Here is a 23,204-nt window from a genome sequence, read left to right on the forward strand (position 1 = left end):
GCTCAATAAAAGCCTGTCAAAAGATCAGTCATTGCAGCGTACAATTATTCTGTGCCCGTTCCCCATTAGGGGGCGCGCCTCCAGGACCATAATAAACAGCTTCTCTTTACGCGCACGCGCTCTTCTTACAGCTCCTACAGTCCGAGAACTCAGGGTTAAGGGACGCTGCTGCCCCCACTGCGCACGCGCCTTCAGAGATGTAACCCATAAACCCGGCCGGCCTTCACTTTGCGCACGCGCCTTTTGAGATAACTGCCGGCCGAGTTGGTGGTGTGTTTCCCGCCAGGCCAGGGGAGGCGTGACGCCAGGCGCAGCTTGATGACGACATTTCGGTGCCGGGTAGCCGAATGGCGGTCTTCGTCCCTTAGGCGAGTGACTTCATGGGTCCCACAGGTGAGTGGTGGGAGCCGCGTGCGGGACGGTCTCATGTCCCCCCGAACCTCCGCCGAAGCCATCTCCGTTCCTGCACGAGCCGCAGGCCTCGAGCCGGACGTTGGCGTCTGTGTCCCTTCTCTGGCCGGCCGGCTGGGAAACCAAGGGCCCGGCTGCGCCCTCATTGCCATCTTCCTGGGCTGCGCCCTCATGCCACCTTCTCGCGCATCTCGCACACCCCGTCCTGGTGGGTGCCCGGTTTACGTTCGTTGAACGAGTTGGCGGAAGGAGAGATTCGAGTTGAAGTTGAGCCTTGGGCTCAACAAGCTGTGTGGGAGGAAGAGCCGGGTGTGGATTCTCACCCGGCTCTTCTTCCCTGTGTGGGCCGACCTTCCTGAGCCTCAGTTTCTTCATCTGTAATATGGAGATCCCGATGCTCACTTCACAGGGCAGTTGTGAGCAGCAAATGGGAGCATCCTCTGCTTCTCAGAGCGCAGCCAGAGGGAGGCCTTGGCAGTAGTGTGATTTGCTTGGCGTGATTGGCGTTGCCACTCTGAGAAGAAACCTCAAAAACGATCCGAAGCAGCCACTGAAGAAAGTGGCTGGAAAGTGGCGGATGAAGGGAACACTTGGTACACAGTGGAGAAGGGTGTGATGGAGGAACCTGGCTGGGGTAGGGTTAGAGAACAGGGCGTTAGGAGACACTGCCCTCTCTCGGAAAGACTCCTCGGTTTGGCACCTCTGGGCCTCAGTCCTTGAGCTGATGCCAGGGCAGGCTTCCTCTGAACAAGGAGGTACTTCCACCTCATCATCTCCAAAGCTTTGCCCTTTGCAAACAGGCCAGGATTTTATGCTGCTTTGATTATTTTGCTTTGGTCATTTTAATCACAGTGTTCTCTTGGTTCAGGACTGAGGCCTTTGAGGTATTCCTTAAAACTGAGTTTGATAGCCAGTGTCATGCAGAGAATTGAAAAAACCCTGGAGGTGTTTCTATTGTCAAGAGGCAGAGATTCACATCTCCTCTCAACTCCTCCACTGCCTCACAGCTTCCTTGCGCCTAGTCTTTCCTCATCCACATACACTTCTGTTTGCCACCTCAACACTCTTACTCATGCTATGGGCAGAGCTGTGCCAGGAAGACCATCGTCAGTGGGACTAGGCAGGCTCCCTTTCTGTTCAGTCCACATCTGGCTATTTTCAGTTTCTGACCTGGGTGGACAGAGAGATAGGAATCTAGAGAGTTGCTCCTGATTTTCTGATGGCTTGTTCAAAAGCTCTCTCAGCTGAGCTTGCTCATCCCCTCCATTCATTCCATTCATTCTCATAGAGCACAGGTGACATACCTGTCTCTCTGGAAGATGTGTTCGGAGGTCTGTGTATTAGAATCTTGGCTCTGCCATTCACCAGCTAAGTGAGGGCAAGTGATTGTCTCCTCTCTGCTTCCACTTCTTTTTATCTGTATTGACCTCACAGGATTGTTGTGAGGATATACGTTTTCTATGCTTCCTTAACAAACTTAGCAGCTTAAAACTGCATCCACTTATTATTTCAGAGTTACATAGTCCAGAAGTCTAGCAGGCTCCACTGGGTTCTCTGCTTAGGATATCACAAGACTGAAATCAAGGTGTTGGTTGGCTTTGTTCTTACCTAGAAGCCCTCGGAAAGAATCTTTTTCCAAGTTTATTCAAGTTGCTGGCAGAATCCAGTTCCTTCGGGCTGTAGAACTAAGGTCCCCATTTCCTTACTGGCCGGCAGCTGGAACTGCTCTTATCTTATGGTCCGCCCCCTTGAGACTTCAGTCATATCTGCAAAATTCCTTCATAATACCTAGATGAGCGTTTGATTGAATACCCAAGGATAGGAATCTTGGAGGGCTGTCTTTAAAATTCTGCCTACCCCTGAGGATTAAACGGGGAAATATACGGAGGGTCCTTAGAAGCAGGCTAGCTTCTAAGGCACCCTTCTAGGCACCTAGCAAGTGCTGTACAAGCGTTACCAAGGATTTGCCACTGCACACTTGGCTCTGAAGCTGGCCATTGTGGACCCGGCATTTCTATAAAACGTGGAATTTGGCAGTGCAGAGTGTATTGAGTTATACAAATACTCCCCTGGGCATTGTAAAGCAATATAATCTGTTGTGTGGCAGATGTTGAGATGTCGCCTTTGTTTTCTCACAGTGGTTTCCTAAGACGGCCGTTGTCAGCGGCCCCCAGGAGGCTGCCATGGCGTTCCCTCACCTGCAGCAGCCCAGCTTTCTGCTGGTAAGTACCAGCTGCCTTTGGGAATGTGAGCATGATGATTGTTCTACAGCTCAGGGACTTGCGAGTTCTTTCCCCTGACCTGAACTTTCTGCTGGGGGTTTTTTGAGGGGATGTGAAGGAAGTTGGCCTGGGGGTTAGAATCCTTAGACTTGACCCTGGCCCCTTCCGGTGTAGGACATTGGGTTTACTCGAACCCCTGAGCCCTGGTTTTCTCATCTACAAGATGAGTTTCTCACCTACAAGGTAAGTTGATTGAAATCCATTTTCACTACTTGTGAAAGGATATACATCACAATTTTCACATCTTGTATACTTTACACACTTCATGGGGTATTCTAGTAATCGTAACTGTCATCATTGGAAAATGGTGGGACTGCACTCTCAGTATTAAACATGACGCCGGGAAGTTACATGTGAGGCAGATAGCCATGGTGTGAGGATTCCTTATTTCAGTTCCCAGAAGATACTTTCTGTAAACGTTTATTCAGAAGGACATCCTTCCTTCGTGCTCCTTCTAGAGCCAACACATGCGGTGCTATTGGCATTCAGTGCGTAGAGGCCAGGCATGCAGGGAACCTTCCCACAGTGCATGGCTGCAACAGCCCAGATCTTTATCTCTGATTGAGACACCACGCTCGTTTGGAGGTGGCTGAGGCCTTACATAGCCTTGGGCAAAGCCATCTTGGTTCAAATTCTGGCATTTTCTCCTGATCTTAATCCACACCCCATGACCTTGGGTAGATTTCCTTCATTCTTGTCTTGAATGTTTCCTGGCCTATCCATCGCCTTCACGATTAGTGTCAACGTTTGGTTAAAGCCATCTGTCATTTCTAGCCTGCCTTGTTTCTTAAGGTAATGAATTCATTTGGCTCGTTACCTGCTGAACAGAGGATAGCTTGGTTAAGAGGGCTTCTGCTGTCTCCCTTGTTTTGTTGGGCATCCTCACTGATGATCACAGTGGTGTCATTACGGGTGGTCATCACAGGGAAATTTCCAGTTCATGTGTATACACTCAGGGAGTACTCTGTGGTCTGTGAGGGGTGCCCTACACAATAAGGGTCCTCTTCTGGCTGCAGGGCTGACCCCGGAGCTGACCCCCTGCTCTGGATTGGGTGGAAGTCACTTCTGTCGTGAAAATGTGTAGTACCCTGCCGTACCTGGGGATACCTGACAGAGGGTGCAGGGAAGAAGCCTGAGAATTGGCTGTCTGGGGAGCAAAGGATCCCTGCCTCTCCTAGTTGCATCCTTTAGGCCACTGACACATGCATGACCTGACGCACAAGATGCTGGGGAGCCATGCCCATAGTGTGTCTGACTCCTACCTATCACTTGGGTTTCTGTTTTGATTCGAGCCAGAATAAGAGCAAAAGCTGCCAAGTGAATATGCTCATAATTTTTTTGTTTGTTTGTTCTATCTTCCAGGCTAGCCTGAAAGCTGACTCTATAAATAAGCCCTTTGCACAGCGGTGCCAAGACTTGGTTAAAGTCATCGAGGATTTTCCAGCAAAGGTACAGTTCTGCTTGCATCTCTTTAGGGCATGTCTCATATACTCTTTGAAAAACATTCTTATAGCCCCTGATTCCCAACTCTGAGCACTGCCCTGCACAGAGCCTGACCCAGTATTGGACACATTTATGGACACATTTAAACATGTCAACATGTAGACCAGGGGTTCTCAGCCACAGGTGCTTCTGTCCTGCATGGGACACTTGGCAATGTCTAGAGACATTTTTGGCTCACACAGGGGAGGGTGTTACAGGTATCGAGTGGGTAGAGGCCAGTGATGCTGGTAATTTTCCCAAATTGCACAGGACAATCCACCCCAACAAAGAAGTGTCCAGCCCAAAAGATTGAGAAACCCTGGTTTTCACACTGAAAATATATATTTTATTTAAGCCATACCCAGAATTATCAAGTAGTAAGTGTAAGCCCAGGAAGCCAGCCTGGACAAAGATTCTCACCCTGAAAATTTCCAGTTCATGTGTACACACTCAGTGAAGGAGGTGGACAAGGGTGTAGCGCTGGACTGGGCAGGAGGCCCCCGTGGCACACAGCCCAGCAGTGGGCACTAGTCAAAGCCTCCCCCACACACCATTTCAGGAGCTGCACGCCATCTTCCCATGGCTGGTGGAGAGCATCTTTGGCAGTCTGGACGGTGTCCTTGTTGGCTGGAACCTCCGCTACTTACAGGGACGCATGAGTCCTGTGGAATACAGCATTGCGATGGAATTCCTAGACCCTGGGTAGGTAGGTTTGTCACCTGAGAGGGGCTGGATGTTTCCTCATGGTGATCCCATTCTTAAAGCACTATATTTCTCAAAGTTAAGAAACAATCAAAGCAAGATGGTTTACAGTTCATTGCCTTGTTTTTGTTGGTTTAATTTCATGTTCAGTGGCCCAATGATGAAGTTGGTTTATAAGCTTCAGGCCGAAGATTATAAGTTTGACTTTCCTGTCTCCTACCTGCCCGTAAGTAAGCCGTGGGGTGAGCGTCGTGCTCAGGGCAGAGCGCCCTGCACAGCGGCTACGGTGGTGGGTGCTGGGCAGGGCTTGGGGGGCTGCAGCCGTGGGCAAGAGAACGCGCCATGGTGTCTGCTCAGGGTCCAGGAGGCATCATTCCCAACTCTGCTCATGGAGAAGGCACCACGCGACCTGGTTTGTTCCTGGCTGAGTGGCAGGCAGGGCTGTGTGACCAGTTGCTCTGTTTTTCTGAGTTTCCAGTCCTTCAGTGGTAAATTGAGGGGTGACTTGCTTGGTGGATATCGGAAGCAAAGAAGATGGGGAACCTGGGGCGCCTGGGTGGCTCAGTCGTTAAGCGTCTGCCTTCGGCTCAGGTCATGATCCCAGGGTCCTGGGATCGAGCCCCGCATCGGGCTCTCTGTTCAGCGGGGAGCCTGCTTCTCCCTCTCCCACTCTGCCTGCTTGTGTTCCCTCTCTCACTGTCTGTCTCTGTCAAATAAATAAATAAAATCTTTAAAAAAAAAAAAAAAAAAAAAAGAAGATGGGGAACCTGAAGCCCTTGATGAGGCTCAGAAACACACAGCTGCTGCCCTTGCTGTTTGGGGGTCTTCCTGAGGATAGTGTGAGCGATTCTGAGTGGAGGCCCTCTTGCTCCAGCGCTACCCAGAGGACAGCAGTGCTCCCCCAGGCAGGGCCCATGTGCTGGTCGCCTCCGCAGCAGCCCTTCCCAAAGGCTGCCCTGCATGGGGGCACCCTGCGGAGCCTGCCCACAAACCCAACTCCCTGTCTCTGCAGGGCCCTGTGAAGGCATCCATCCAGGAGCGTGTGCTCCCCGACAGCCCTCTGTACCACAACAAGGTCCAGTTCCCCCCGACAGGGGGCCTCGGCCTGAACTTGGCCCTCAGTATCCTTTGTCAGCCCTGCAGGGCTGGGGAGGCCATGGGGGGCCGGGACACAGTGCTGGGGGTGGCCCAGTAGCCCTGCCCGTTTGCCCCCTGACGCTGCCATCAGATCCGTTCGAGTACTACATGTTCTTCTTTGCTTTGAGCCTCATCACTCAAAAGGTACAAGAGGGGTGCCCCTGAGCAGCTTTTTACCAAAGCCCCCCGTGGAGGGTGGGGGCTGTGGCCTAGGACTTTCTTTATCGTCCATGTCTTTTCCTTTCCCACCTCTGGGAATTTCTCCGGCTCGTCCTCTGCATCCTCCTCCAGCCTTTGCTGCTCAGGCCATCCTCACTCAGGATGACAGGCCGGTGGGCACACTTGACCTGGGCACCCCGAGTGGTAGTTGGGGGGCTTCCTGTGGGAAGTGGTTGCATGCTGAAAAGGACTCTGGGGTCTAGTCAGGCCCCCGGTGGTGGGAATTTGTCTCCCGGTACTGCCCAGGGTGCTTGTGGTCGGGCCCCTGGGATGTGGCCCATGTCCCAGGGCTCGTGTGCGTTGATTTGAGCCCTGAGGCTGCTGGGGTCCACAGCCAGGGGACGGCACCCAGAGCCACACACCAATGCAGATTTGCTTTTCCAGCCACTTCCTGGGGCTCTCCACATACGAACTTCAGACTGTGCCTATTTCACCCTCGTGGACAGGTACCTGTCATGGTTCCTGCCCACAGAAGGCAGTGTGCTCCCCCCGCTCTCCTCCAGTCCCGGGGGGCCCAGCCCCTCACCAGCTCCCAGGTAAGGCTCTCTGGCTGCCCTGGCTCTTGGCATCCCTGCGGCTAGCCTGTAAAGTCTGGCGCTGCCACGGGGGAGTGGCCTGGGCAGTGGGCATTGCTCACAGGGACAGTAGTGCCACTCTTTGTCCAGGGTGCCCCAACGTTTCTTAGGCCTGAGATCCCCCAACTCCAGCTTCCCTGGCACAGACTGGAGGGCAGGGGTGAGGAGGATGTCTGTGCCTGGGTTTGCAGTGAGCAGGTCCTGTGGCCCCATGGACAAGGCCTGACTTTGGTTTGGGAGTGGGCTGTGTGCTGCCCATAGCAGCCCTCCCTATGTGTGGCATCCAAGCCCCACACCGAAGCGGTGGCGGGGGTTTCAGAGCGATGTTACCAGAGCTGATCGGTGGCACTGGGCAGGTGGTGCTGGAGGGAAAGGGCCTGTAGGCAGACCACAGCAGGGCTGATGTGGGGAGGAATAAGAGCAGGAGGAATCCGTGTAGGCTTCCAGACCAGGTCTTAGCCTGAGCCAGAGGTCTTGGGGTAAAGAGCCTCTTGTGCCAATCCAAGCAGGCTGGGCTGTGGCTGGACCGTGCAGGGAGGGAGTGTGCAGCCAGCCTCAGCCTGAGGGTGAACTGAGGCCTTGGGAGGCCTTTAGCCAGGGGCCGATTGGCCGCCTCTCCCCAGAGACACTCGTGACCCGGGAGCTGCCACCCATGTTCCTCACCCTCCTCAACCTTGCTGGTGCACCTTCTTCCCTGGGAGGTGGGGGTCTTTCCTGCCGGCACAGGAAGGCCCCCGAGGAAAGGGGATTGAAAGGAGGAGGTGGGGGCGTGGAAGTGGGGAGAGGCTGCGCAGGCGTTGGTAATGCTACGGCCGAGAGGCGCCCCGGGCCGGCCAGCTTCACACCCTGTCAGAGGCAGGTTTCAGCTGCCAAGCTGTTTGCTGGGCCCAGTTGTGTGGGCTTATTTTAACCTAGAATTTCAGACTTAAAACTTGCCATGAATAACAAAAAACTTCCATAGGTCCTTCAGCTACATTTCTGAATTGTTTTATTCTGTTTATCTGTATGTGTTTTTTCTAGGCCATTTGAGTAGGTTATAGACCCAACGCCTGCTATTTTTTAATGTTTTGGAGTGTATTTCCTAAAAGCGAGTGCATTCTCCTACACAGCCACTGTGCTTTTATCTGAATCAGGAAATCGGTATCGCTGCCAGGCCGCCGTCTCATCCTCAGACCCCATTCGGGCTGCCCTGGCTACCCCCCTAACGTCTGCTACCCGGCTGGGGTCCAGCGCAGGCACACTCGCTGCGTGCGGCTACCTCTGGTCCCCCTTCAGTGCGGAACAGTCCCACCGTCTTCCCATCTTTCCTGACCTTGACGCCTTTAACTGGTGCAGCCCGGGGGTGTGCAGAATGCCCTTATCTTGAGTTCTCTGGTGTTTCCTAGCGATTCGGCCCAGCAGCCGTGGAGTCTGTGTGCCGGTGACATTGTCTTGATCACTGGGCCAGGGGGGTGTTGGCTAGGTTTTCCTACTGTAAAATTAAATGGGTATTTTGTGCCAAGTTAATTAGCAAGAGGGATTTGTTGGGAAGATACGTTGAGACTATGTAATTATCAGCGGTGTTAGTGTCCCTTGATTATCGCCAGCCAAATCAGTTATTAATAGGATGGTTGCCTAAGGGTGGTTGTTTGCTTTCATCCCTTACATTGACCAGCTCATGCTCTGCGGTAGGGAAGTGGATTTGGGGGCCGTCCTGTGATTCAGCAGATGGTAATGGCTACAGTTGCCACCGATGTTCACGTTCAGATTGCCCGTGGTTGTGCCAGCAGGACCCCCTAATGAAGGCCTGTTTCTGTGTGTCCCTCAGGACGCCAGCCATGCCCTTCGCTTCCTATGGCCTCCACCACACCAGCCTCCTGAAGCGACACATCTCTCATCAGACGTCTGTGAACGCAGACCCTGCCTCCCATGAGATCTGGAGGTCTGAAACTCTACTCCAGGTGAGAGTGAGGAAGCCCTTCTCGTCTTCTGTTTCAAAATAAACTGTCCGACCACCTTCCGCCCCAGGGGGCAGAGGCCTAAACACTGCCCTCAGCCTGAGAGTGCTTCTAAATTGTTGGTGTTTTCCTGCTGTGACATGCCCACCTCTCGAACATGGATGTCATTGGCAGTGCTGTTCATCCCAGGATTCACTGTCTGTGGAGTTTTGTCTCGTGGTGGTATGAGCGCTGCTCAGTTTCCATTGGATCCGTGTGCGTGCAGACTTGCCCCACACCGCACGTCTCCGACCTGCTCCCACAATGCTGGAAAGGTTTCCTGTGATCCCCCTCATTTGGGTGGATATTAAGCCCCTGCCCCAGTAGCGTTTTTATAACACTGGCCAGAAAAGGCTTACAAAGCCTCTGACCTTGCTTGGCCGGCAGCCCCTATCCCTTCCGGGTTGGGGGATCCACATGGGAGGTGGTAGGGCCCCTTGTCTGCACTCGTGCAGGCTCCAGCCTCTCACGCAGGCTTGGGCTGGCTCCCTCCCAGGCCAGGCTGTCTCTTCAAGTACACCTTGGAGAGGTTCAGCTGGTTCTCGACGCTGGGGCGGAGTTGGTAGCCACGAGCATCACTTACTGACAGCCTGACGCATGGATAAGATGGGGTTCTGTCCCTCCTTCCTGCCTTGTACATAACTCTTGGTGTATGGGCTGCTGCACTTTCAGCGGCCTCCATGTCATCGTTGAGACCGCACCGGGAGATTGGACGGCTGGACTCAGCCTCCCTGTTTGCAGAGGGGCCCTGGTGCTTCAGATGCCCCCAGCTAATGTGGATTCTGGGCTGTGCCAGCCCATGAGGAGGGCTGGTGGCCAGGACACGGGCTTATGGGGCAGAAATGCTGGAGGGTTGTTTTCTGGACCGGAACGCTAACGTTCTCTCTTTTTTTTTAATTATTGAAGAAAATTTTTCTTTGAATTACGGTAAAATACACATGACATAAAATTTACCATCAAATTATGCAGTTCAGTAGAATTACATATATTCATATTGCTGGGAAAGGAATTTCCAGAACTTCCTCATCTTATAAAACTGAAACTGCACCCATTAAACAGACGTTTCCCATACCCCCTCCTCCCAGCCCCTGGCCCCCTCCATTCTGCTTTCTGCGTCTATGATTTTGACTACTGTAGGATCTCATAGAAGCAGAATCATATGGTAATTAACACTTCTTACGACTGACTTGTTTCATGTAGCAGAGCGCCGTCAAGGTTCATCCATGTGGTAGTACGTTGCCAAGTTTCTTTTCTTTTTAAGGCTTAATAATACTCTGTCATATGGATCTCCCACTTTCTGTGTTTCCATTCATCTGTGGATGGCCACTGGGGTTGCTTGCACGTTTTAGCTATTGTGAATAGTTCTGTTATGAACACGGATGTACAAAAATCTCTTAGACACTCTGATTTCAATTCTTTTGGGTATATACCCTGAAGCGGAACTGCTGGATCGTGTGGTAGTTCTGCTTAATGCTCTGAGGAAGCACCGTACTGTGTTCCTCGGCGGTTGCACCGTCAGACGTTCCCACCAGGGGTGCATGGCCGTGCCGACGCCCATGATGTTCTGGGTTTGATTAGAGCCCCCCTAATGGATGTGAGGTGGTGTCTCCTGGTGGTTTTGATTTGCACTTCCCTCATGGTTGGTGATGTTGAGCATCTTTTTGTGTCCTTATTGGCCATTTGTATGTCGTCTGGTGAAATATCTGTTCAAGTCCATTGCCCATTTTTGAATTGAGTGGCTTTATTTTTTTATTTTTATTTTTATTTTTTTTTAAGATTTTATTTATTCATTTGACAGAGATAGATACAGCGAGAGCGGGAACACAAGCAGGGGGAGTGGGAGAGGGAGAAGCAGGCTTCCCGCAGAGTGAGGAGCCCGATGCGGGGCTCGATCCCAGGACCCTGGGACCATGACCTGAGCCGAAGGGGCAGACACTTAACGACTGAGCCACCCAGGTGCCCGAGTGGCTTTATTTATTTGTGTTTGGGTTGGTTGTAGGAGTTGTCTATATATTCTGGATATCCATTCCTCCTCACATACATGATTTGTAAATACTTTCCCCCATACTGTGGGTGGCCTTTTTCACTCTGGATAGTGACTTCTATGTGCAAAATTTTTTTAATTTTCATGAATTCCGATTTCTCTCTTTTCTTTTGTTGCCTGTGCTTTTAGAGTCTTAGCTAAGAAATCGTGGCCAAATCCAATGTCATAAAGCTTTGTCCTCACACTTTCTTATAAGAGTTTTATAGTTTTAGATCTTACGTGTAGGTCTCTGATCCATTTTGAGTTATTTATTGTTTCTGGTGGGAGTTCATTCTTTTGCATGCAGATACCCAGTTTTCCCAGCACTGTTTGTTGAAAAGAACTGCCCTTTGAATGTCACAACATCCTAGATGAAAATCATTTGACCACCCAATGCTCTCTTGCAGGTTTTTGTGGAAATGTGGCTTCATCATTATTCCTTGGAGATGTACCAAAAAATGCAGTCCCCTCACGCCAAGGTATGTTGCCGAAGTTTTTCGTCCCTGTCTGCTCTGGCCCTGGTGTGCCTGGTCCACCTGCTACTTCTTGTCCTTAATCTCAGCTAGTTTTCAAGGGCTAGATGGTGGGAAGCAGAAACTCACCACCACCCCTTACTCCAGTGCTGGGCAGCAGGTGGGTTTGGTTCGTGGTGGGCTTGCATGGTGAGGGCTGAAGGCCTCTCCTCTCTGGGGTCCTCCTCTTGCTACTTCCAGAGCCCCCTCCCTGGCAGCCGGAATGGATGAGGTTGTGGCATTGTGGGGGGGTAGGAGAGTCGCGGATGCCTCTGGGAGTCACAGCCAGGTCTGTCCCCTCTACTGTCACAGCACCTCCTGCTTTCCTGCTGAGGTGGCACCCGGCAGCCCTCGCTCCCCTTGGTGCCCACGCTGCCCACCCCCCTCCCCGAGCAGCGGCAGGCAGCCGTCTGTGCAGCCGGCGGGGTCTGATGCCTTCCTGCACGCGGCCCGGCCTGTCTCCTCCTTCCCTTCCCTTCCCTCACTGGGCACCATGCTCATTCGCAGAGGCGTGGAAGCAGCTGTGTCCCCGAAACCTTCCCTGGGTCGCCATGCCCAGGGCCGGCTACCCCGTGGACTCGTCAGGGTAGAATGGCTCTGTCCGCTTAATAAGAGGCAGGGCGGGCACCTAGGTTCACACTCCATGAAACAGCCTGAAACACACGAACCGGGGCCCTGCTGGGGGCAGCCTCGGCCTGGGACCGACTGCGCCATCTGCAGCTTCTGGGCTGCCTCTTAGATGTTGCTTTTATCGACACCAGACAGAATGCTTGAGAGATTCCTTAAGAATTAAGACTCTCTGGGCCTGAAATTTGTACGGGTGGCCTGTGACCTTCCCTCTGCGATTCCAGCATGGAGCAGTTCTTTTCCCGCTGCAGAGTCTCGGCAACCAGCTCTGCTTCCCTGCTCTCTGCTGAGTACCGGTTTGGGGAGCACCCCCAACTGCTGCTCTCTTAAAGTGCAGTGCAGAGTACCCCAAATCTCTGTCCTTGGCACCACATGGGACGGAGGGAAAGCCAGGACTCCTTCTTGGGCCTCTTGTGTCACTGAGGACCTGTGCTGCCATTCCTGCTTCCAGAGTGGACTTGCATGTTCCTGGCTAGTGCACGGTGGTCAGGGGGCTGGACTTCCCCCTTGGGTCCTGGGGGGCTCACTCAGCCCCTGTGCATGTGGCTTGGTCTTGCAGAGGCAGAGGCTGCTTTGCTGCATCGCCTTCCTGGCTGTTCCTTCTGTCTTCTGAGCTAGTGCGGGCACACTCGCTGTAATCTTTAGCAGATCTGCCAGTCACAAAGGTCCTCTAGGCTGTCTGTCACCTGGGAGGAGTGGTGGGCTGGACCTGCTAGGGCAGGGGGGCCTTCCCCTTCTTCCCCACGTTTGCTTCCTTTTGGCCAGACCAGAGGGCAGATGAGAGCTGCTCAGAATGGCTGGTAGTGGGGGGACAACCGGGAAACCCCCACCAGGCACTGGGAGAGGGTTTGTGGTTTTTTGTTGTTTGTTTGGGGTTTTTTTTTTTTGCCTCCTACTGAGGCTGACAACAAAACCCTAGTAAACCTGGTGTGTGGGAAGTGGAGAAAGCAAGCTGGGGAGGTCTCCTTCTTCTGAGGCTCCTTACTATCTACCCAGGCCTATGCTGTGCCATGTAGAATTCTAGCCTTGGGGTCACTGTTTCCTGACGTTAGAGATGCAGGAAGTGCAGCTCTGAGAGGTCCCGCGGTGCTTCCATGCCTAGCCTGGGTCCAGAGTGGATGCCTGCTCCATAGAGCCCGGGTCTCTTCTCCGCCCCAGCTTACTGAGGAGGGCTTCTGGAAAGGCAGTTGGTCGCTGAAGTCCGCACATTCCTGCAGGCCACTGTGGGGCCTGCCCGGTGTTCCTGTAGACTGGGCAGGTCCCCAGCAGGGAACCATGGGCTCCCCGATTCCCACTGAGCTGTGGCTGAGCCCGGGGTCTGGCCCAGAGGAAGGCCTTGAAGGGCAGACCCCTCCTTGCTGTGCTCCTTCCTGCCCTTGCTCTGCGTGTCTCTGGCTGCGCCTGTCTCCTCAAGGCCTGGCACACGCATGCTGACCTCTCCTGCGTGCAGCATGGTACCCAGTGGGAGGCGTGGCCCTCACCAGGCAGGACGTGTGCCAGGGCTGGCTCTGGGCTGTGCTTGGCTGAAGGGGACTGCTTTAGCTGGCCTTGTCACTGCAGGCGGGGAGGGCAGACGGTGGGGTGGGAGTGGACAGCTTTGCCAACTCAGCTGTCGTCGCCCATGTCCCAGGCTGTCCCAGCCTCAGGGTTCCAGCTGCCTCTGGGTGCGTGTGGCCATGGCCAGATTCTCAGGGCCCATTGAGACTAGTGAAGGGCTCTGTGTATCCGGAGTTGGGGAGTCCTGGTGAGGTAGGAGAGGTGGATCTCCCCAGAATTTGAACCCATGAGTGTTTGCGCCACCTTTAACGATTTCCGGAATGTGGGGTGTGGAGGGTGTTAGCCCTGGTGGGCTGAGCCTTGCTCACCTCCGTGCCACCCTGGGAATCAGCCCCCACAGAGAGAACCATTCAGGAGGGGCCACCGATTGGATCTTTGATACCTAGGAAGTGACCATATCATATATCAATTTGGTAAATTTCTCTTTGGGACAACCCAGGGAAGTCCAATAAATGACATATTTTTCTTTCCTGAGCAGAGAGGTCTCAATTAGGAATGGGCTTCTCAAAAATTTCTTTTCTGAGCCTCAGGGCCTTCAGGGCCTTGGTGGCTGGCAGTATGTCCCAGCAAGGCCCCCGGGGTCCTGGCGGGGTGCAGCATGCACATGCCGCACACACGGAGGTTGGGGAGGGCAGGACCCTCTGGCAGGAAGTGAGTCAGGCCGACCTCAGGGAGCTGGAGGGACCTTCAGGCCCAGTGACGTGGAGGAGGCTGCCCAAGTGACCTTGAGCGTCTGTCTCTCTGCCTGGGAGGTGGAGGAGCGGCCCTCGGGCCTGGCTCTGGTCTGCCCACCAGGCAGGGCCCCTTAGGGCTGCTGAGAGGGTGGCGTCCCACTGGCCTGAGACTGCGGGGCTCTGACGGTGTGGATTGTCATTGACGGGCTTTTGTTTTGTTTTTGTTTTTTGTTTTCTCTCCTCACTTCTGGGCTCATTTTTGTCTTTCTCTCCCTGCTGTCCCCTCCCCGGTCTCTCCCCTCCTGTCCCCTGCCCTGCCCTCTGCCCTCCCTGCCTCTTCTCGGCTTCTCTGTTTTGTTGTCTCTCAGCTGGAGGTTCTGCACTACCGACTCAGTGTGTCCAGCGCCCTCCACAGCCCCGCCCAACCCAGCCTCCAGGCCCTCCACGCCTACCAAGTATTGGCTGCTCTCCTATTGTTCCGTTTCACCCCTGCCCTGTGGTGTGAGCCATGGAGCGCATGGCAGTGCAGTGGTAAAGCGAGGGGCCTGCCGGGGGCCGGCTGGGGTGACACAGACCAGTTCCAAACAGAGCAAGGCCAGTGTGTGTTGGGGATGGTGGCAAGTGGCCATCTTTAGCCTGCCTTGGCCCTCAGCTTGGCAGACTAGCCCAGGTTTGGGGGGGTGGGGCCCCCAGATCTGCCTGGTCAAGCCCCAGGCCAGCCGGAGTTTGCAAGCTCTTGGGAGTCGGTGGCTTCTGTGCTTGGCCCTGGTCGGAGGAGTGGAAACAGTGCGGCCTTTGCAGCGGCCCTCCCCACCCACAGTGCAGGCCTGGCGCTCAGGACCTCACTGAGCACAGGGACACCCCGCGGCTCATGGTGGCAGGCTCTGTTGGCCCCAAGCCTCTATGAGGCCAAGGGGCGGGGAGGACAAGGGCTCGGCCCCCCAGCCTGGAGAGGCTGTCGATCCCTGAGCACGCTGGGCCCTGGCCTCTTGTGGACTTGGGCGCTCCTCCACAGGCAGGCAAGAATGGGTGAGGGCCTCGAGACGGGTCTGCTTTAGGCAGGGATGACCGGTGTGGACGGGTTTGAGGTTGATAGGTAGGGTTCAGAGCTGCAGGCTGTTTCAGGGCTGATGGAGTCTGGTAGCTCACGATTCACAAGATGAATGCCATGAAGTCTGGGCAGAAAGCATGTGTCTAGGTCCGTGCTCAAGGCCAGGGGTCTGTCCGGTTGCCCTCGGTGGGAGCACACAATCACACTTAACCAGATACTTGAGCACAAGATGAGAAATCGGGTTTGCTGGGATGGGGTGGTGAGCACACACAGGGTTCCCTCTCAGAAGCAGCAGCTGCTGGGAAGAAGGAAGAGAATGGTCCCGGAAGGGCCGGCAGGGGCGGGCTGAGCACAGAAGCGGGTGGCACTCCAGCCTGTGTTGGGGAAGGTCTCACCTGGCTCAGAGCAGGATCCCTGGAGAAACGTCCATGGCAGGAGATGTTGCTTAGCTAAGGGCTGGGCCCAGTAAGAAGTGGCCCAGGCTTTGGGAAAGTGTCCCTAAAGGGCATGCAGCTGGAGGAGGCCACGTGCAGCTGTGGCCAGGCTCCCGTGGGGATTTGGCTCGGTGGCGGGGGCGGGGAGAGAGGCGGTCGGAAGAAAGGTTTGGCTTCCCCCAGCGGGAAGACGGCCCGAGGGGCTTCCAGTGTGATGGGAAGGGCCTGTGCGGATGAGGAGGGGGCGCAGTTCTGGTTCAGCGCGGATGTTCTGTCCTCTGTCGCGGAGACAGTGGCGGGGTCAGCAAGGGCCCAGGAATGAGAAAGGGCAAGGCCCCCGGGGGCGCGGGGGGTAGATTACAGCCTGGCATCAGTGCCCTCTGAAATTTCGTTATTATGAAAGTATCTTACACTTTTTTCTGCAAATGATGCAAATTCATCACACAAAGACTTAAACACACAGAGAAGCAGCAGCCGCTCTCACGAAGCCCCATAGCTCCCTGCACGGGCGCACTGGGCGTGGGGTGCGTTGCCTGGGCCCGCGGAGGTAGATCCGTGGCGGGGCGGCGGCTGGGTGCCCGGGCCGTGCCAGGAGGCATGGCCTCTGCCAGCCGCAACATTGTCGGGATCCGGACTAGGCTTCGGAAAGTTCCTCTGTCGAGTCTGTGGAGGCCCCAGAGGCCTGGGGTTGGTGAGTGTGGGGAGAGGAGCATGTCTGGGCACCCCAGAGCTGGCAGGTAGCCGGGGCCTGCTGGTGCCATCCTCTGCCAGTCAGGGGACCACCCTGTTCTCCGTCACGGCACAGCCAGCAGGCAGGCTGTCCTTTCAGGTCTGAGTCTTAAAGAGCCTACGTGAACTTGGTGAATCGGAACTTCAGCCCACCAGATTGAGAGTGCTCTTGTCTTGGGGGTCGTGCTGACCACAGGTCCGTTAGCAATAGAAGGGCCACCCTGGGCTGAGCCCCCAGCTGGCGGGTCCAGGACGGGGAGTGGAGGGAAAGGTGGGGGTTGCAGCGGGAGAAGGAACTGGGGAGCGTTTCTGCCTGAAAAGGGAAGCCAGGCCCCCAGGGAGCTGTCTCCACACACCCGGGGGGCAGGCAGGAGACCCAGAGTCTAGATCCAGGGGGTGGGGGGTGGGGATGCCGGCCTGCCTCGCCCCCTCCTGCTCCTCTGGCTGGCCAGGAGGTGGGGACCCCTGAGGACTTGGATGGGCAGCAATGACCCGAGTCAGCCACGGAGGGTACAAAAGGGTTTGAAGCCCACAGTGAAGCCCTTCGCAGGTGTGTTGCCTGGGCCTGCAGGTGCTCTTAGCAGGTCTCAGGGCCAGTGAGCGAGGCGCGGGGAGGGCCCTGGGGGTGGCCCACGCGTCCTGTGGGGGAGAAACGGTTCTGGGCGGGACATGGCCAGACCTGGGGGCCCCACCCCAGACTGGCCTGGGTCCTGACACTGCCCCCCCCCCCCAACGTTAGGAGTCGTTCACGCCCACCGAGGAGCACGTGCTGGTGGTGCGCCTGCTGCTAAAGCATCTGCACGCCTTTTCCAACAGCCTGAAGCCCGAGCAGGTCTCTCCCTCCGCCCACTCCCACGCCACCAGCCCCCTGGAGGAGTTCAAACGGTGGGTACAGGGCCGTGCACAGGGTTCCCGTGCCCCTGGCTGCCTCGTCCTGCACGCACGTTTCCCGCAGTAACTTGTCCCTGGGGTGTGAGGGACGGCCTGTGAGGCCTCTGCAGGGTGGGGCAGGTGGGACATCCCCGTGGGTTTATCTCCCCACCCCCACTCAGGCCTCTCATTCGAGGCCTGCCCTCTTTGGTGGAAAGAGCCAGACTGGCCAGAGAGGCCCCGTCTTGCTGCCCTGTCTTGTCCCCTCCTCCCCAGCAGTGGGCAGTGGGAGCTCTACAGTGACCGCGTTCCTTGGAACGCCCAGGAAAGCCAGTGGGCTGGGAGCCCCTTCACCGCAAAGTGGCTCATTTGTCACTGGAGACTGAGCTCTGTGCTGCGCCCTCCCCCCCCTTCTTCCCCTCTGCTCCTCCTTCCCTCCGTCAGAAGAGCTGGGATGGTGGCCTGATTCCTAGGCTGACTGGGGCCAGCAGAGCAGGTGACTTGCGTCTGGCGAGCCAAGCAGAGGTGGTCACAGGAGCCTCACTAGATCATCCACATGTGTGCTGTGTGACCTTGGGACCTTACCTAACCTCTCTGAACTCTGGTTTCTTCTTCTGAAAAATGGGCCCGAAAGTAGGAGACCTTACTTCCAGGGAGTGCCCCCGTTCGCCCTGGCAGAGCTGGCCCTTGCAAGCAGGAGACACTGGGCTCGCCTATGAGGGGACCCTCTCCCCTCCTCTCCCCTGCAGGGCCGCCGTCCCGAGGTTTGTCCAGCAGAAGCTCTACCTCTTCCTGCAGCACTGCTTCGGCCACTGGCCCCTGGATGCATCGTTCAGAGCTGTGAGTGTCAGCCCCATCTCGCCGCCCTTGCCCTGTGTGTGCCCCGGGGGAGGTCCCGTGGGGTGAGCGCAGGAGGGATCAGCTGTTACTGCCAAGGCCTGGTGAGGAGGCCTTGGGGGCTCTTGTTCTGCTCGTTTGAATTTCCAGAGCCAACCCTCAGGTACAGAAAAACTCTGTGCGCCCTGACTTTGACCCCAGGTGTCCATGCCGGGTGGGTTCCCAGCCTCAGCGAGCTGCACCTCGCCCGCTCAGCGGGGGGAGCACTCCATGTTCCGTGTTTCTGGAGGGCTCGACGTCACAGGGGCTGGTACTAATGTAGCATTGTGTGTCAGCTATGTGCACGTTAGAAAATCGTTCTAACCAAATAAAAATTAAAAAAATAAGCATCGTGGGAGGGTGTGTGGAGTTCCCTCCTGGACCCTCTGAGGGCAGCAGGTGGGAAGAGGCCAGAACCTGGTGGCACCCCCAGGGGAAGCCCCACAGTTAGACTCATCCCTGCTCACCCGAGCTGCCTCCCGGGAGCTGGGCTCCAGGCCACCCCTGGATTTGGCCCAAAGCCACAGCCCCACAGCTCCCCGGAGCGCCGGCTGCAAGGCCCTCAGCGCACACGTGTCACCAGGTCCTGGAGATGTGGCTGAGCTACCTGCAGCCCTGGAGGTATGCGCCCGAGAAGCAGGTTCAGACCAGTGACTGCCAGCCCCGGTGTGTGTCGGAGAGATGGTGAGCCCTGGCACGCTGTCCTCCTGGCAGGTGGGGGGTGGGACAGGCCACCCCCTCCTTGACCTTTGACTGGGCTGTGTTGCCTGGGCCCCGGGATTGATCTCCCGCAGAAACAGCTGGTGGCTCTCTCCTCTGCACTGTCCCCTTGCTATTCTTGTCCACTCAGGTGTCCGTTCACACCCACCCCCAAACTGCCCCTCGGCCCCCTCCACCCTTCTTCACTAGCGCTCTGCCATAGAGGCCTTGTCTTCTTGGGAAGGGCCTCATCCTGGGGAGGACTGTGTCATCCACAGGAGGCCTGGTTCTCCCCCACCTCCCTGGTCCCTCAGCCACCAGGAGGTCATAGCTGGGGAGAGTCTGGAAGCCAAGGAAGAGCAGGGGGCGCAGTGGGAGGTGTGGCCCCTGACGCAGCGCCTGGGTCCCCAGGGCGCCCTTTGTGCAGGAGAACCTGCTCATGTACACCAAGCTCTTCGTGGGCTTCCTGAGCCGCGCGCTCCGCACCGACCTGGTCAGCCCCAAGAACGCACTCATGGTGTTCCGAGTGGCCAAAGTCTTTGCCCAGCCCAACCTGGCTGAAATGATCCAGAAAGGTAAGCCCTTCGCGAGAGGGGAGCGGTACTTAGAGAGGGAGCCCCGGACCCCGCGTGTGCCTCCCAGGCTTGCGGCGGCCTGGCCAAGGTGGCGTGGGGGCTCCTGGTGCGCGGTGGCGGGGGGCAGGGCTGAGGCCCGGCCTGCCGGGCGGGAGCTGTGGGGGTGCCAGAGGGAGGGGAGGCAGCGTGCAGAGCTCCCATCTTCCTGGTGACTCTCGGTGGCGGCATCAGAAAGCAGTCTTGGTTCCCGTCACGTCTTAGATGCGTCTGTCGGGCGTTAGCTTCTCTGGCTTTCCTTTGTGAACGTCGGCCTTCCCGTGGAGACTGGCGGGGGCTGCAGGGGCCTCGGGAGCCTCCGCGGGCGCCCAGGAAGCCTGCCAGTGGCGACGGGGTGTTGGGTGCCGTGGAAGCTGAAGCCAGACTTGTGTCGTGCCCTCCAGGGGAGCAGCTGTTCCTGGAGCCCGAACTCGTCATCCCGCACCGCCAGCACCGCCTCTTCGCGGCCCCCCCCTTCGCCGGCAGCTTCCTGTCCTCGTGGCCGCCGGCCGTCACCGACACCTCCTTCAAGGTGAAGAGCCACGTCTACGGCCTGGAGGGCCAGGACTGCAAGTACACCCCGATGTTTGGGCCCGAGGTCCGGACGCTGGTGAGTTGGGGCTCCCCCGGGCCACACGGCCGTCCGGAGGCTGTGGGAACTGCAGGGGGGTTGGCGCACACGCCTTGCAGGGGGAACTAAGGTTGGGTGTCGCCTGGACGCTGCTTGGCTCCTACCCTTTTTTTTTTCACTGAGGTCTGATTTTTCTCTGATAATAAAGGCAGCATTTGTTGGAAAGCTTTCACATTTAGAATATGCATGTCTTAGTCTTAAAAACTCCTCGGCCCATCCTGAGCTGCTGGGGGCTCCCGCAGGGCCACCTGCCAGTCCCCTGGTGGCCAGGCGGCACGAAGCGGCCCGCCGATGCTGGCTGACGGGCCCTCGCACCCCGCAGGTCTTGCGCCTGGCTCAGCTCATCACGCAGGCCAAGCAGACCGCCAAGTCCATCTCCGACCAGTGCGGGGAGAGCACGCCGGGCCGCCCCTTCCTGTCGTGGCTGGGCTTCTGCTCCACAGACGCGAACGGCTGCTACCCAGCCAACGACCTGGACGAGATGGGGCAGGACAGTGTCCGCAAGACAGACGAGTACCTAGAGAAGGCCCTGGAGTACCTGTGCCAGATGTTCCGAGTACGGGCCGTGGGGGCCGCCCCCTCCCTGGTGTCCGCTCCCATGCCCCCTCCCTGCTGTGGGGGCCCGTGGGAGGTGTAGCCTGTACTGGCAGTGTCCTGTCTGGGTCCCCTCGCGGTCGCCGTTCGAGGCCCAGGGCCGAAGCCCCATGTCCTCCCTTCACCTGGAAAGTGAAAGCAGGAAGCAGCGCAGCCTCCTCAGAGCGCATCTCCCCCCAACAGCTTAGCGAGGCCCAGCTCGCCCAGCTCACGCTCGCCTTGGGGACAACGCGGGATGAGAACGGGAAGAAGCAGCTCCCGGACTGCATCGTGGGAGAGGACGGGCTCATCCTCACGCCCCTGGGCCGGTACCAGGTAAGGTCCGGGTCCAGGAGGGCTCCTCCCGTCCCCCGTCGCCTTGGACGCGCCTGCACGGGTGTGTTGGCGGGCCTGCCCGCTTGGCCCGGGCTCCCCTGGGGCTCGCCTCTCATCCTGCTTCTAGATCATCAATGGGCTGCGGAGGTTTGACATCGAGTACCAGGGGGACTTGGAGCTGCAGCCCATCCGGAGCTACGAGATCGCCAGCCTGGTCCGCATGCTCTTCCAGCTGTCGTCCGCCATCAACCACAGGGTGAGTGCCGGGGGGCGGGCGGCCCTCGGGGAGAGGCCGGGTGAGCGTGCGGCCCTGCCCGCGCCCACCACCCCCGCCTCTGTCTGCGCCCCAGTTTGCAGGCCGGATGGCAGCCCTGTGTTCCCGGGCCGACTTCCTCGGCAGCTTTTGCCGCTACCACCTCATGGAGCCTGGGCTGACGGGCAGGCACCTGCTGAGCCCCGTGGCGCGGGGGTCCACAGTCAGCCGTGCCCGGGGCCCGAGGCTCAGCCTGCGCTTCCTGGGCAGCTACCGGACGCTGCTCTCGCTGCTTCTGGCCTTCTTCGTGGCCTCCCTGTTCTGTATCGGGCCCCTGGCCTGCGCCCTGCTCCTCGTGCTGGGCTATCTCCTCTACGCTGTGGCCATGACGCTGCTGACCGAGCGGAGCAAGCTGCACCAGCTCTGACCTCGGCCTGGCGCTGCCCTGGCCCAGCCAGCGAGAGGGCCCACGCGGCCCCTCTCTTGAGCCTGCGGCTACCTCTGAGCGACGGGGCATTTTCCTGCAGCCACGGAGGCGTGCGTAAGAGAAGCTAAAACAGGAGACGTGTGGTCCAGGCTTGGCAAGGACGAGCATGGCATCAACGGGCCTGTTAGTCTCACAGGACAGCCCTGGACCCGGCCGCTTGCTCCTCTCTGCTTCCCTCGGCCCTGGGCTCTGCAGTGACATGGCTCTTGGGGCCTTTCTCTGCTCTCACCGTCCTGGGTCGAGCTGTGTGAAGCTTGGGAGGCAGTGCTCCCCGGGTGGGGCCTCGCCGTCCGTCAGGTTGGCAGGGTGGTGCGAGTCTCCTCTCCCTGGCGACAGCAGGACAGTAGCTCGGCCTCTGGTTCCAGAGAATCCAAAACCCTGGAGGTTCCTGAGAAAGTTAGAGCGTGGTTCTCTGATTCCTAACTTCCCATCACATTTGGCAAATGAAGGTCATTCCTCCACGCGGTCCCAGCAATTCCGAGGCTGGGCCATACAGTTCGACTCTGTAGGAGAAAAGATCCTCCAGGAGCACAGATGCTCAGTGGGACGGTGCTTCACCTCTGGCTCCCTCCTCATCCCCAAGCCATTAAGCATGTCGCTTTGTGGTGGCCCAGCCTCACTGCCTCGTCGGGAGAGGCACTCATACTCCATGGGCGGAGGGGACGCGGCAGGAGTCGGGCATCATCTGGGCTGCAACCAAAGATGGTCACAGGCATTGTTTGTATCTTCAGTAAAATCAGGTGCAAAGGCCCTAACTTTTTGATGACATTTAAATGTTCAGTTACATATTCACGGTCAGAAGTCCTCCCCACCGGGTCTCAGGCACTTTCGTTCATCATCCAGGTGACGCACCAGGGAAGACATCTCAACAGCGATTTTAAACCAAGCCTTTGTTTCTGTTTTTAAGTTTTCAAATTGTACATGTCGAGTTTTATATTTCCATGTAAACTGAGAATAATGGCCTTCTGGGGCCTGTGACCAAGTTTGTAACCAACCACGGATCTGAATAAAGCCTGTTTTGGCTCCTGAGTCTTCTGGTGCTGGGGCTCAGCCCCCAGCGCAGTCGCCTTGATGGTTCCCCCAAATGGTTGGGATGGCAGCGACCAGGGAGGTGCCACAGTCCCTGCCCAGGGGGACGGCGGGTCGGTTTGTTTACAGTGGCAACAGACCAAGGCAGATGGAAGCGGTGAGGTGGCCGTGATGACAGGGCAGCTCCCGGGAGCTCCAGAAGCCAGACCCAAGTGGAGTCGAAGCTGGGAGAATCTTGCCTTCCATTCGGTGTATCAGAGTTGGCCTTGATACAAACAGCAACACTGGAACGTGAGTCGAATTTTCTGTGGCTTCCGGAAGCTCAGAGGGTTGTGAGTGCCGCTGGGAACTGAAGTGCGCCCCCACCAGCCCCATGTGAGCACCTTGTTTAGGGTGCTTAGCCAGATGCCAGTGTCCCGTGTTCCCCTGTCCCTAGACAGGATGGTTG

At 57.0% G+C, this 23,204-nt stretch overlaps 1 protein-coding gene across 3 annotated transcripts; it reads left to right on the top strand.

Annotated features, from left to right (window-relative positions):
* The first annotated feature begins 232 nt into the window (after positions 1 to 232).
* On the top strand, positions 233 to 22,756 carry SMPD4 (sphingomyelin phosphodiesterase 4). Of its 3 annotated transcripts, XM_032397612.1 has the most exons (20): positions 233 to 393; positions 2,550 to 2,633; positions 4,056 to 4,142; positions 4,735 to 4,877; positions 5,028 to 5,103; positions 5,890 to 5,998; positions 6,106 to 6,158; positions 6,618 to 6,769; positions 8,616 to 8,748; positions 11,215 to 11,286; positions 14,546 to 14,632; positions 17,131 to 17,276; positions 18,011 to 18,101; positions 18,721 to 18,821; positions 19,248 to 19,411; positions 19,852 to 20,057; positions 20,401 to 20,634; positions 20,856 to 20,987; positions 21,115 to 21,243; positions 21,338 to 22,756. In XM_032397612.1, the coding sequence occupies exons 1-20, from the start codon at positions 319 to 321 to the stop codon at positions 21,665 to 21,667; spliced, it is 2,604 nt and encodes an 867-aa protein (XP_032253503.1). In that variant the 5' UTR covers positions 233 to 318; the 3' UTR covers positions 21,668 to 22,756. The 3 variants fall into 3 exon arrangements, with proteins under 3 accessions (XP_032253503.1, XP_032253504.1, XP_032253505.1); XM_032397613.1 differs by lacking the exon at positions 14,546 to 14,632; XM_032397614.1 differs by lacking the exons at positions 233 to 393; positions 2,550 to 2,633; positions 4,056 to 4,142 and having other exon boundaries at positions 4,792 to 4,881.
* The last annotated feature ends 448 nt before the right edge of the window (positions 22,757 to 23,204 follow it).

Source organism: Phoca vitulina, unplaced genomic scaffold, assembly GCF_004348235.1.
Source record: "Phoca vitulina isolate PV1807 unplaced genomic scaffold, GSC_HSeal_1.0 scaffold100, whole genome shotgun sequence".
Taxonomy (NCBI): Eukaryota; Metazoa; Chordata; class Mammalia; order Carnivora; family Phocidae; genus Phoca; species Phoca vitulina.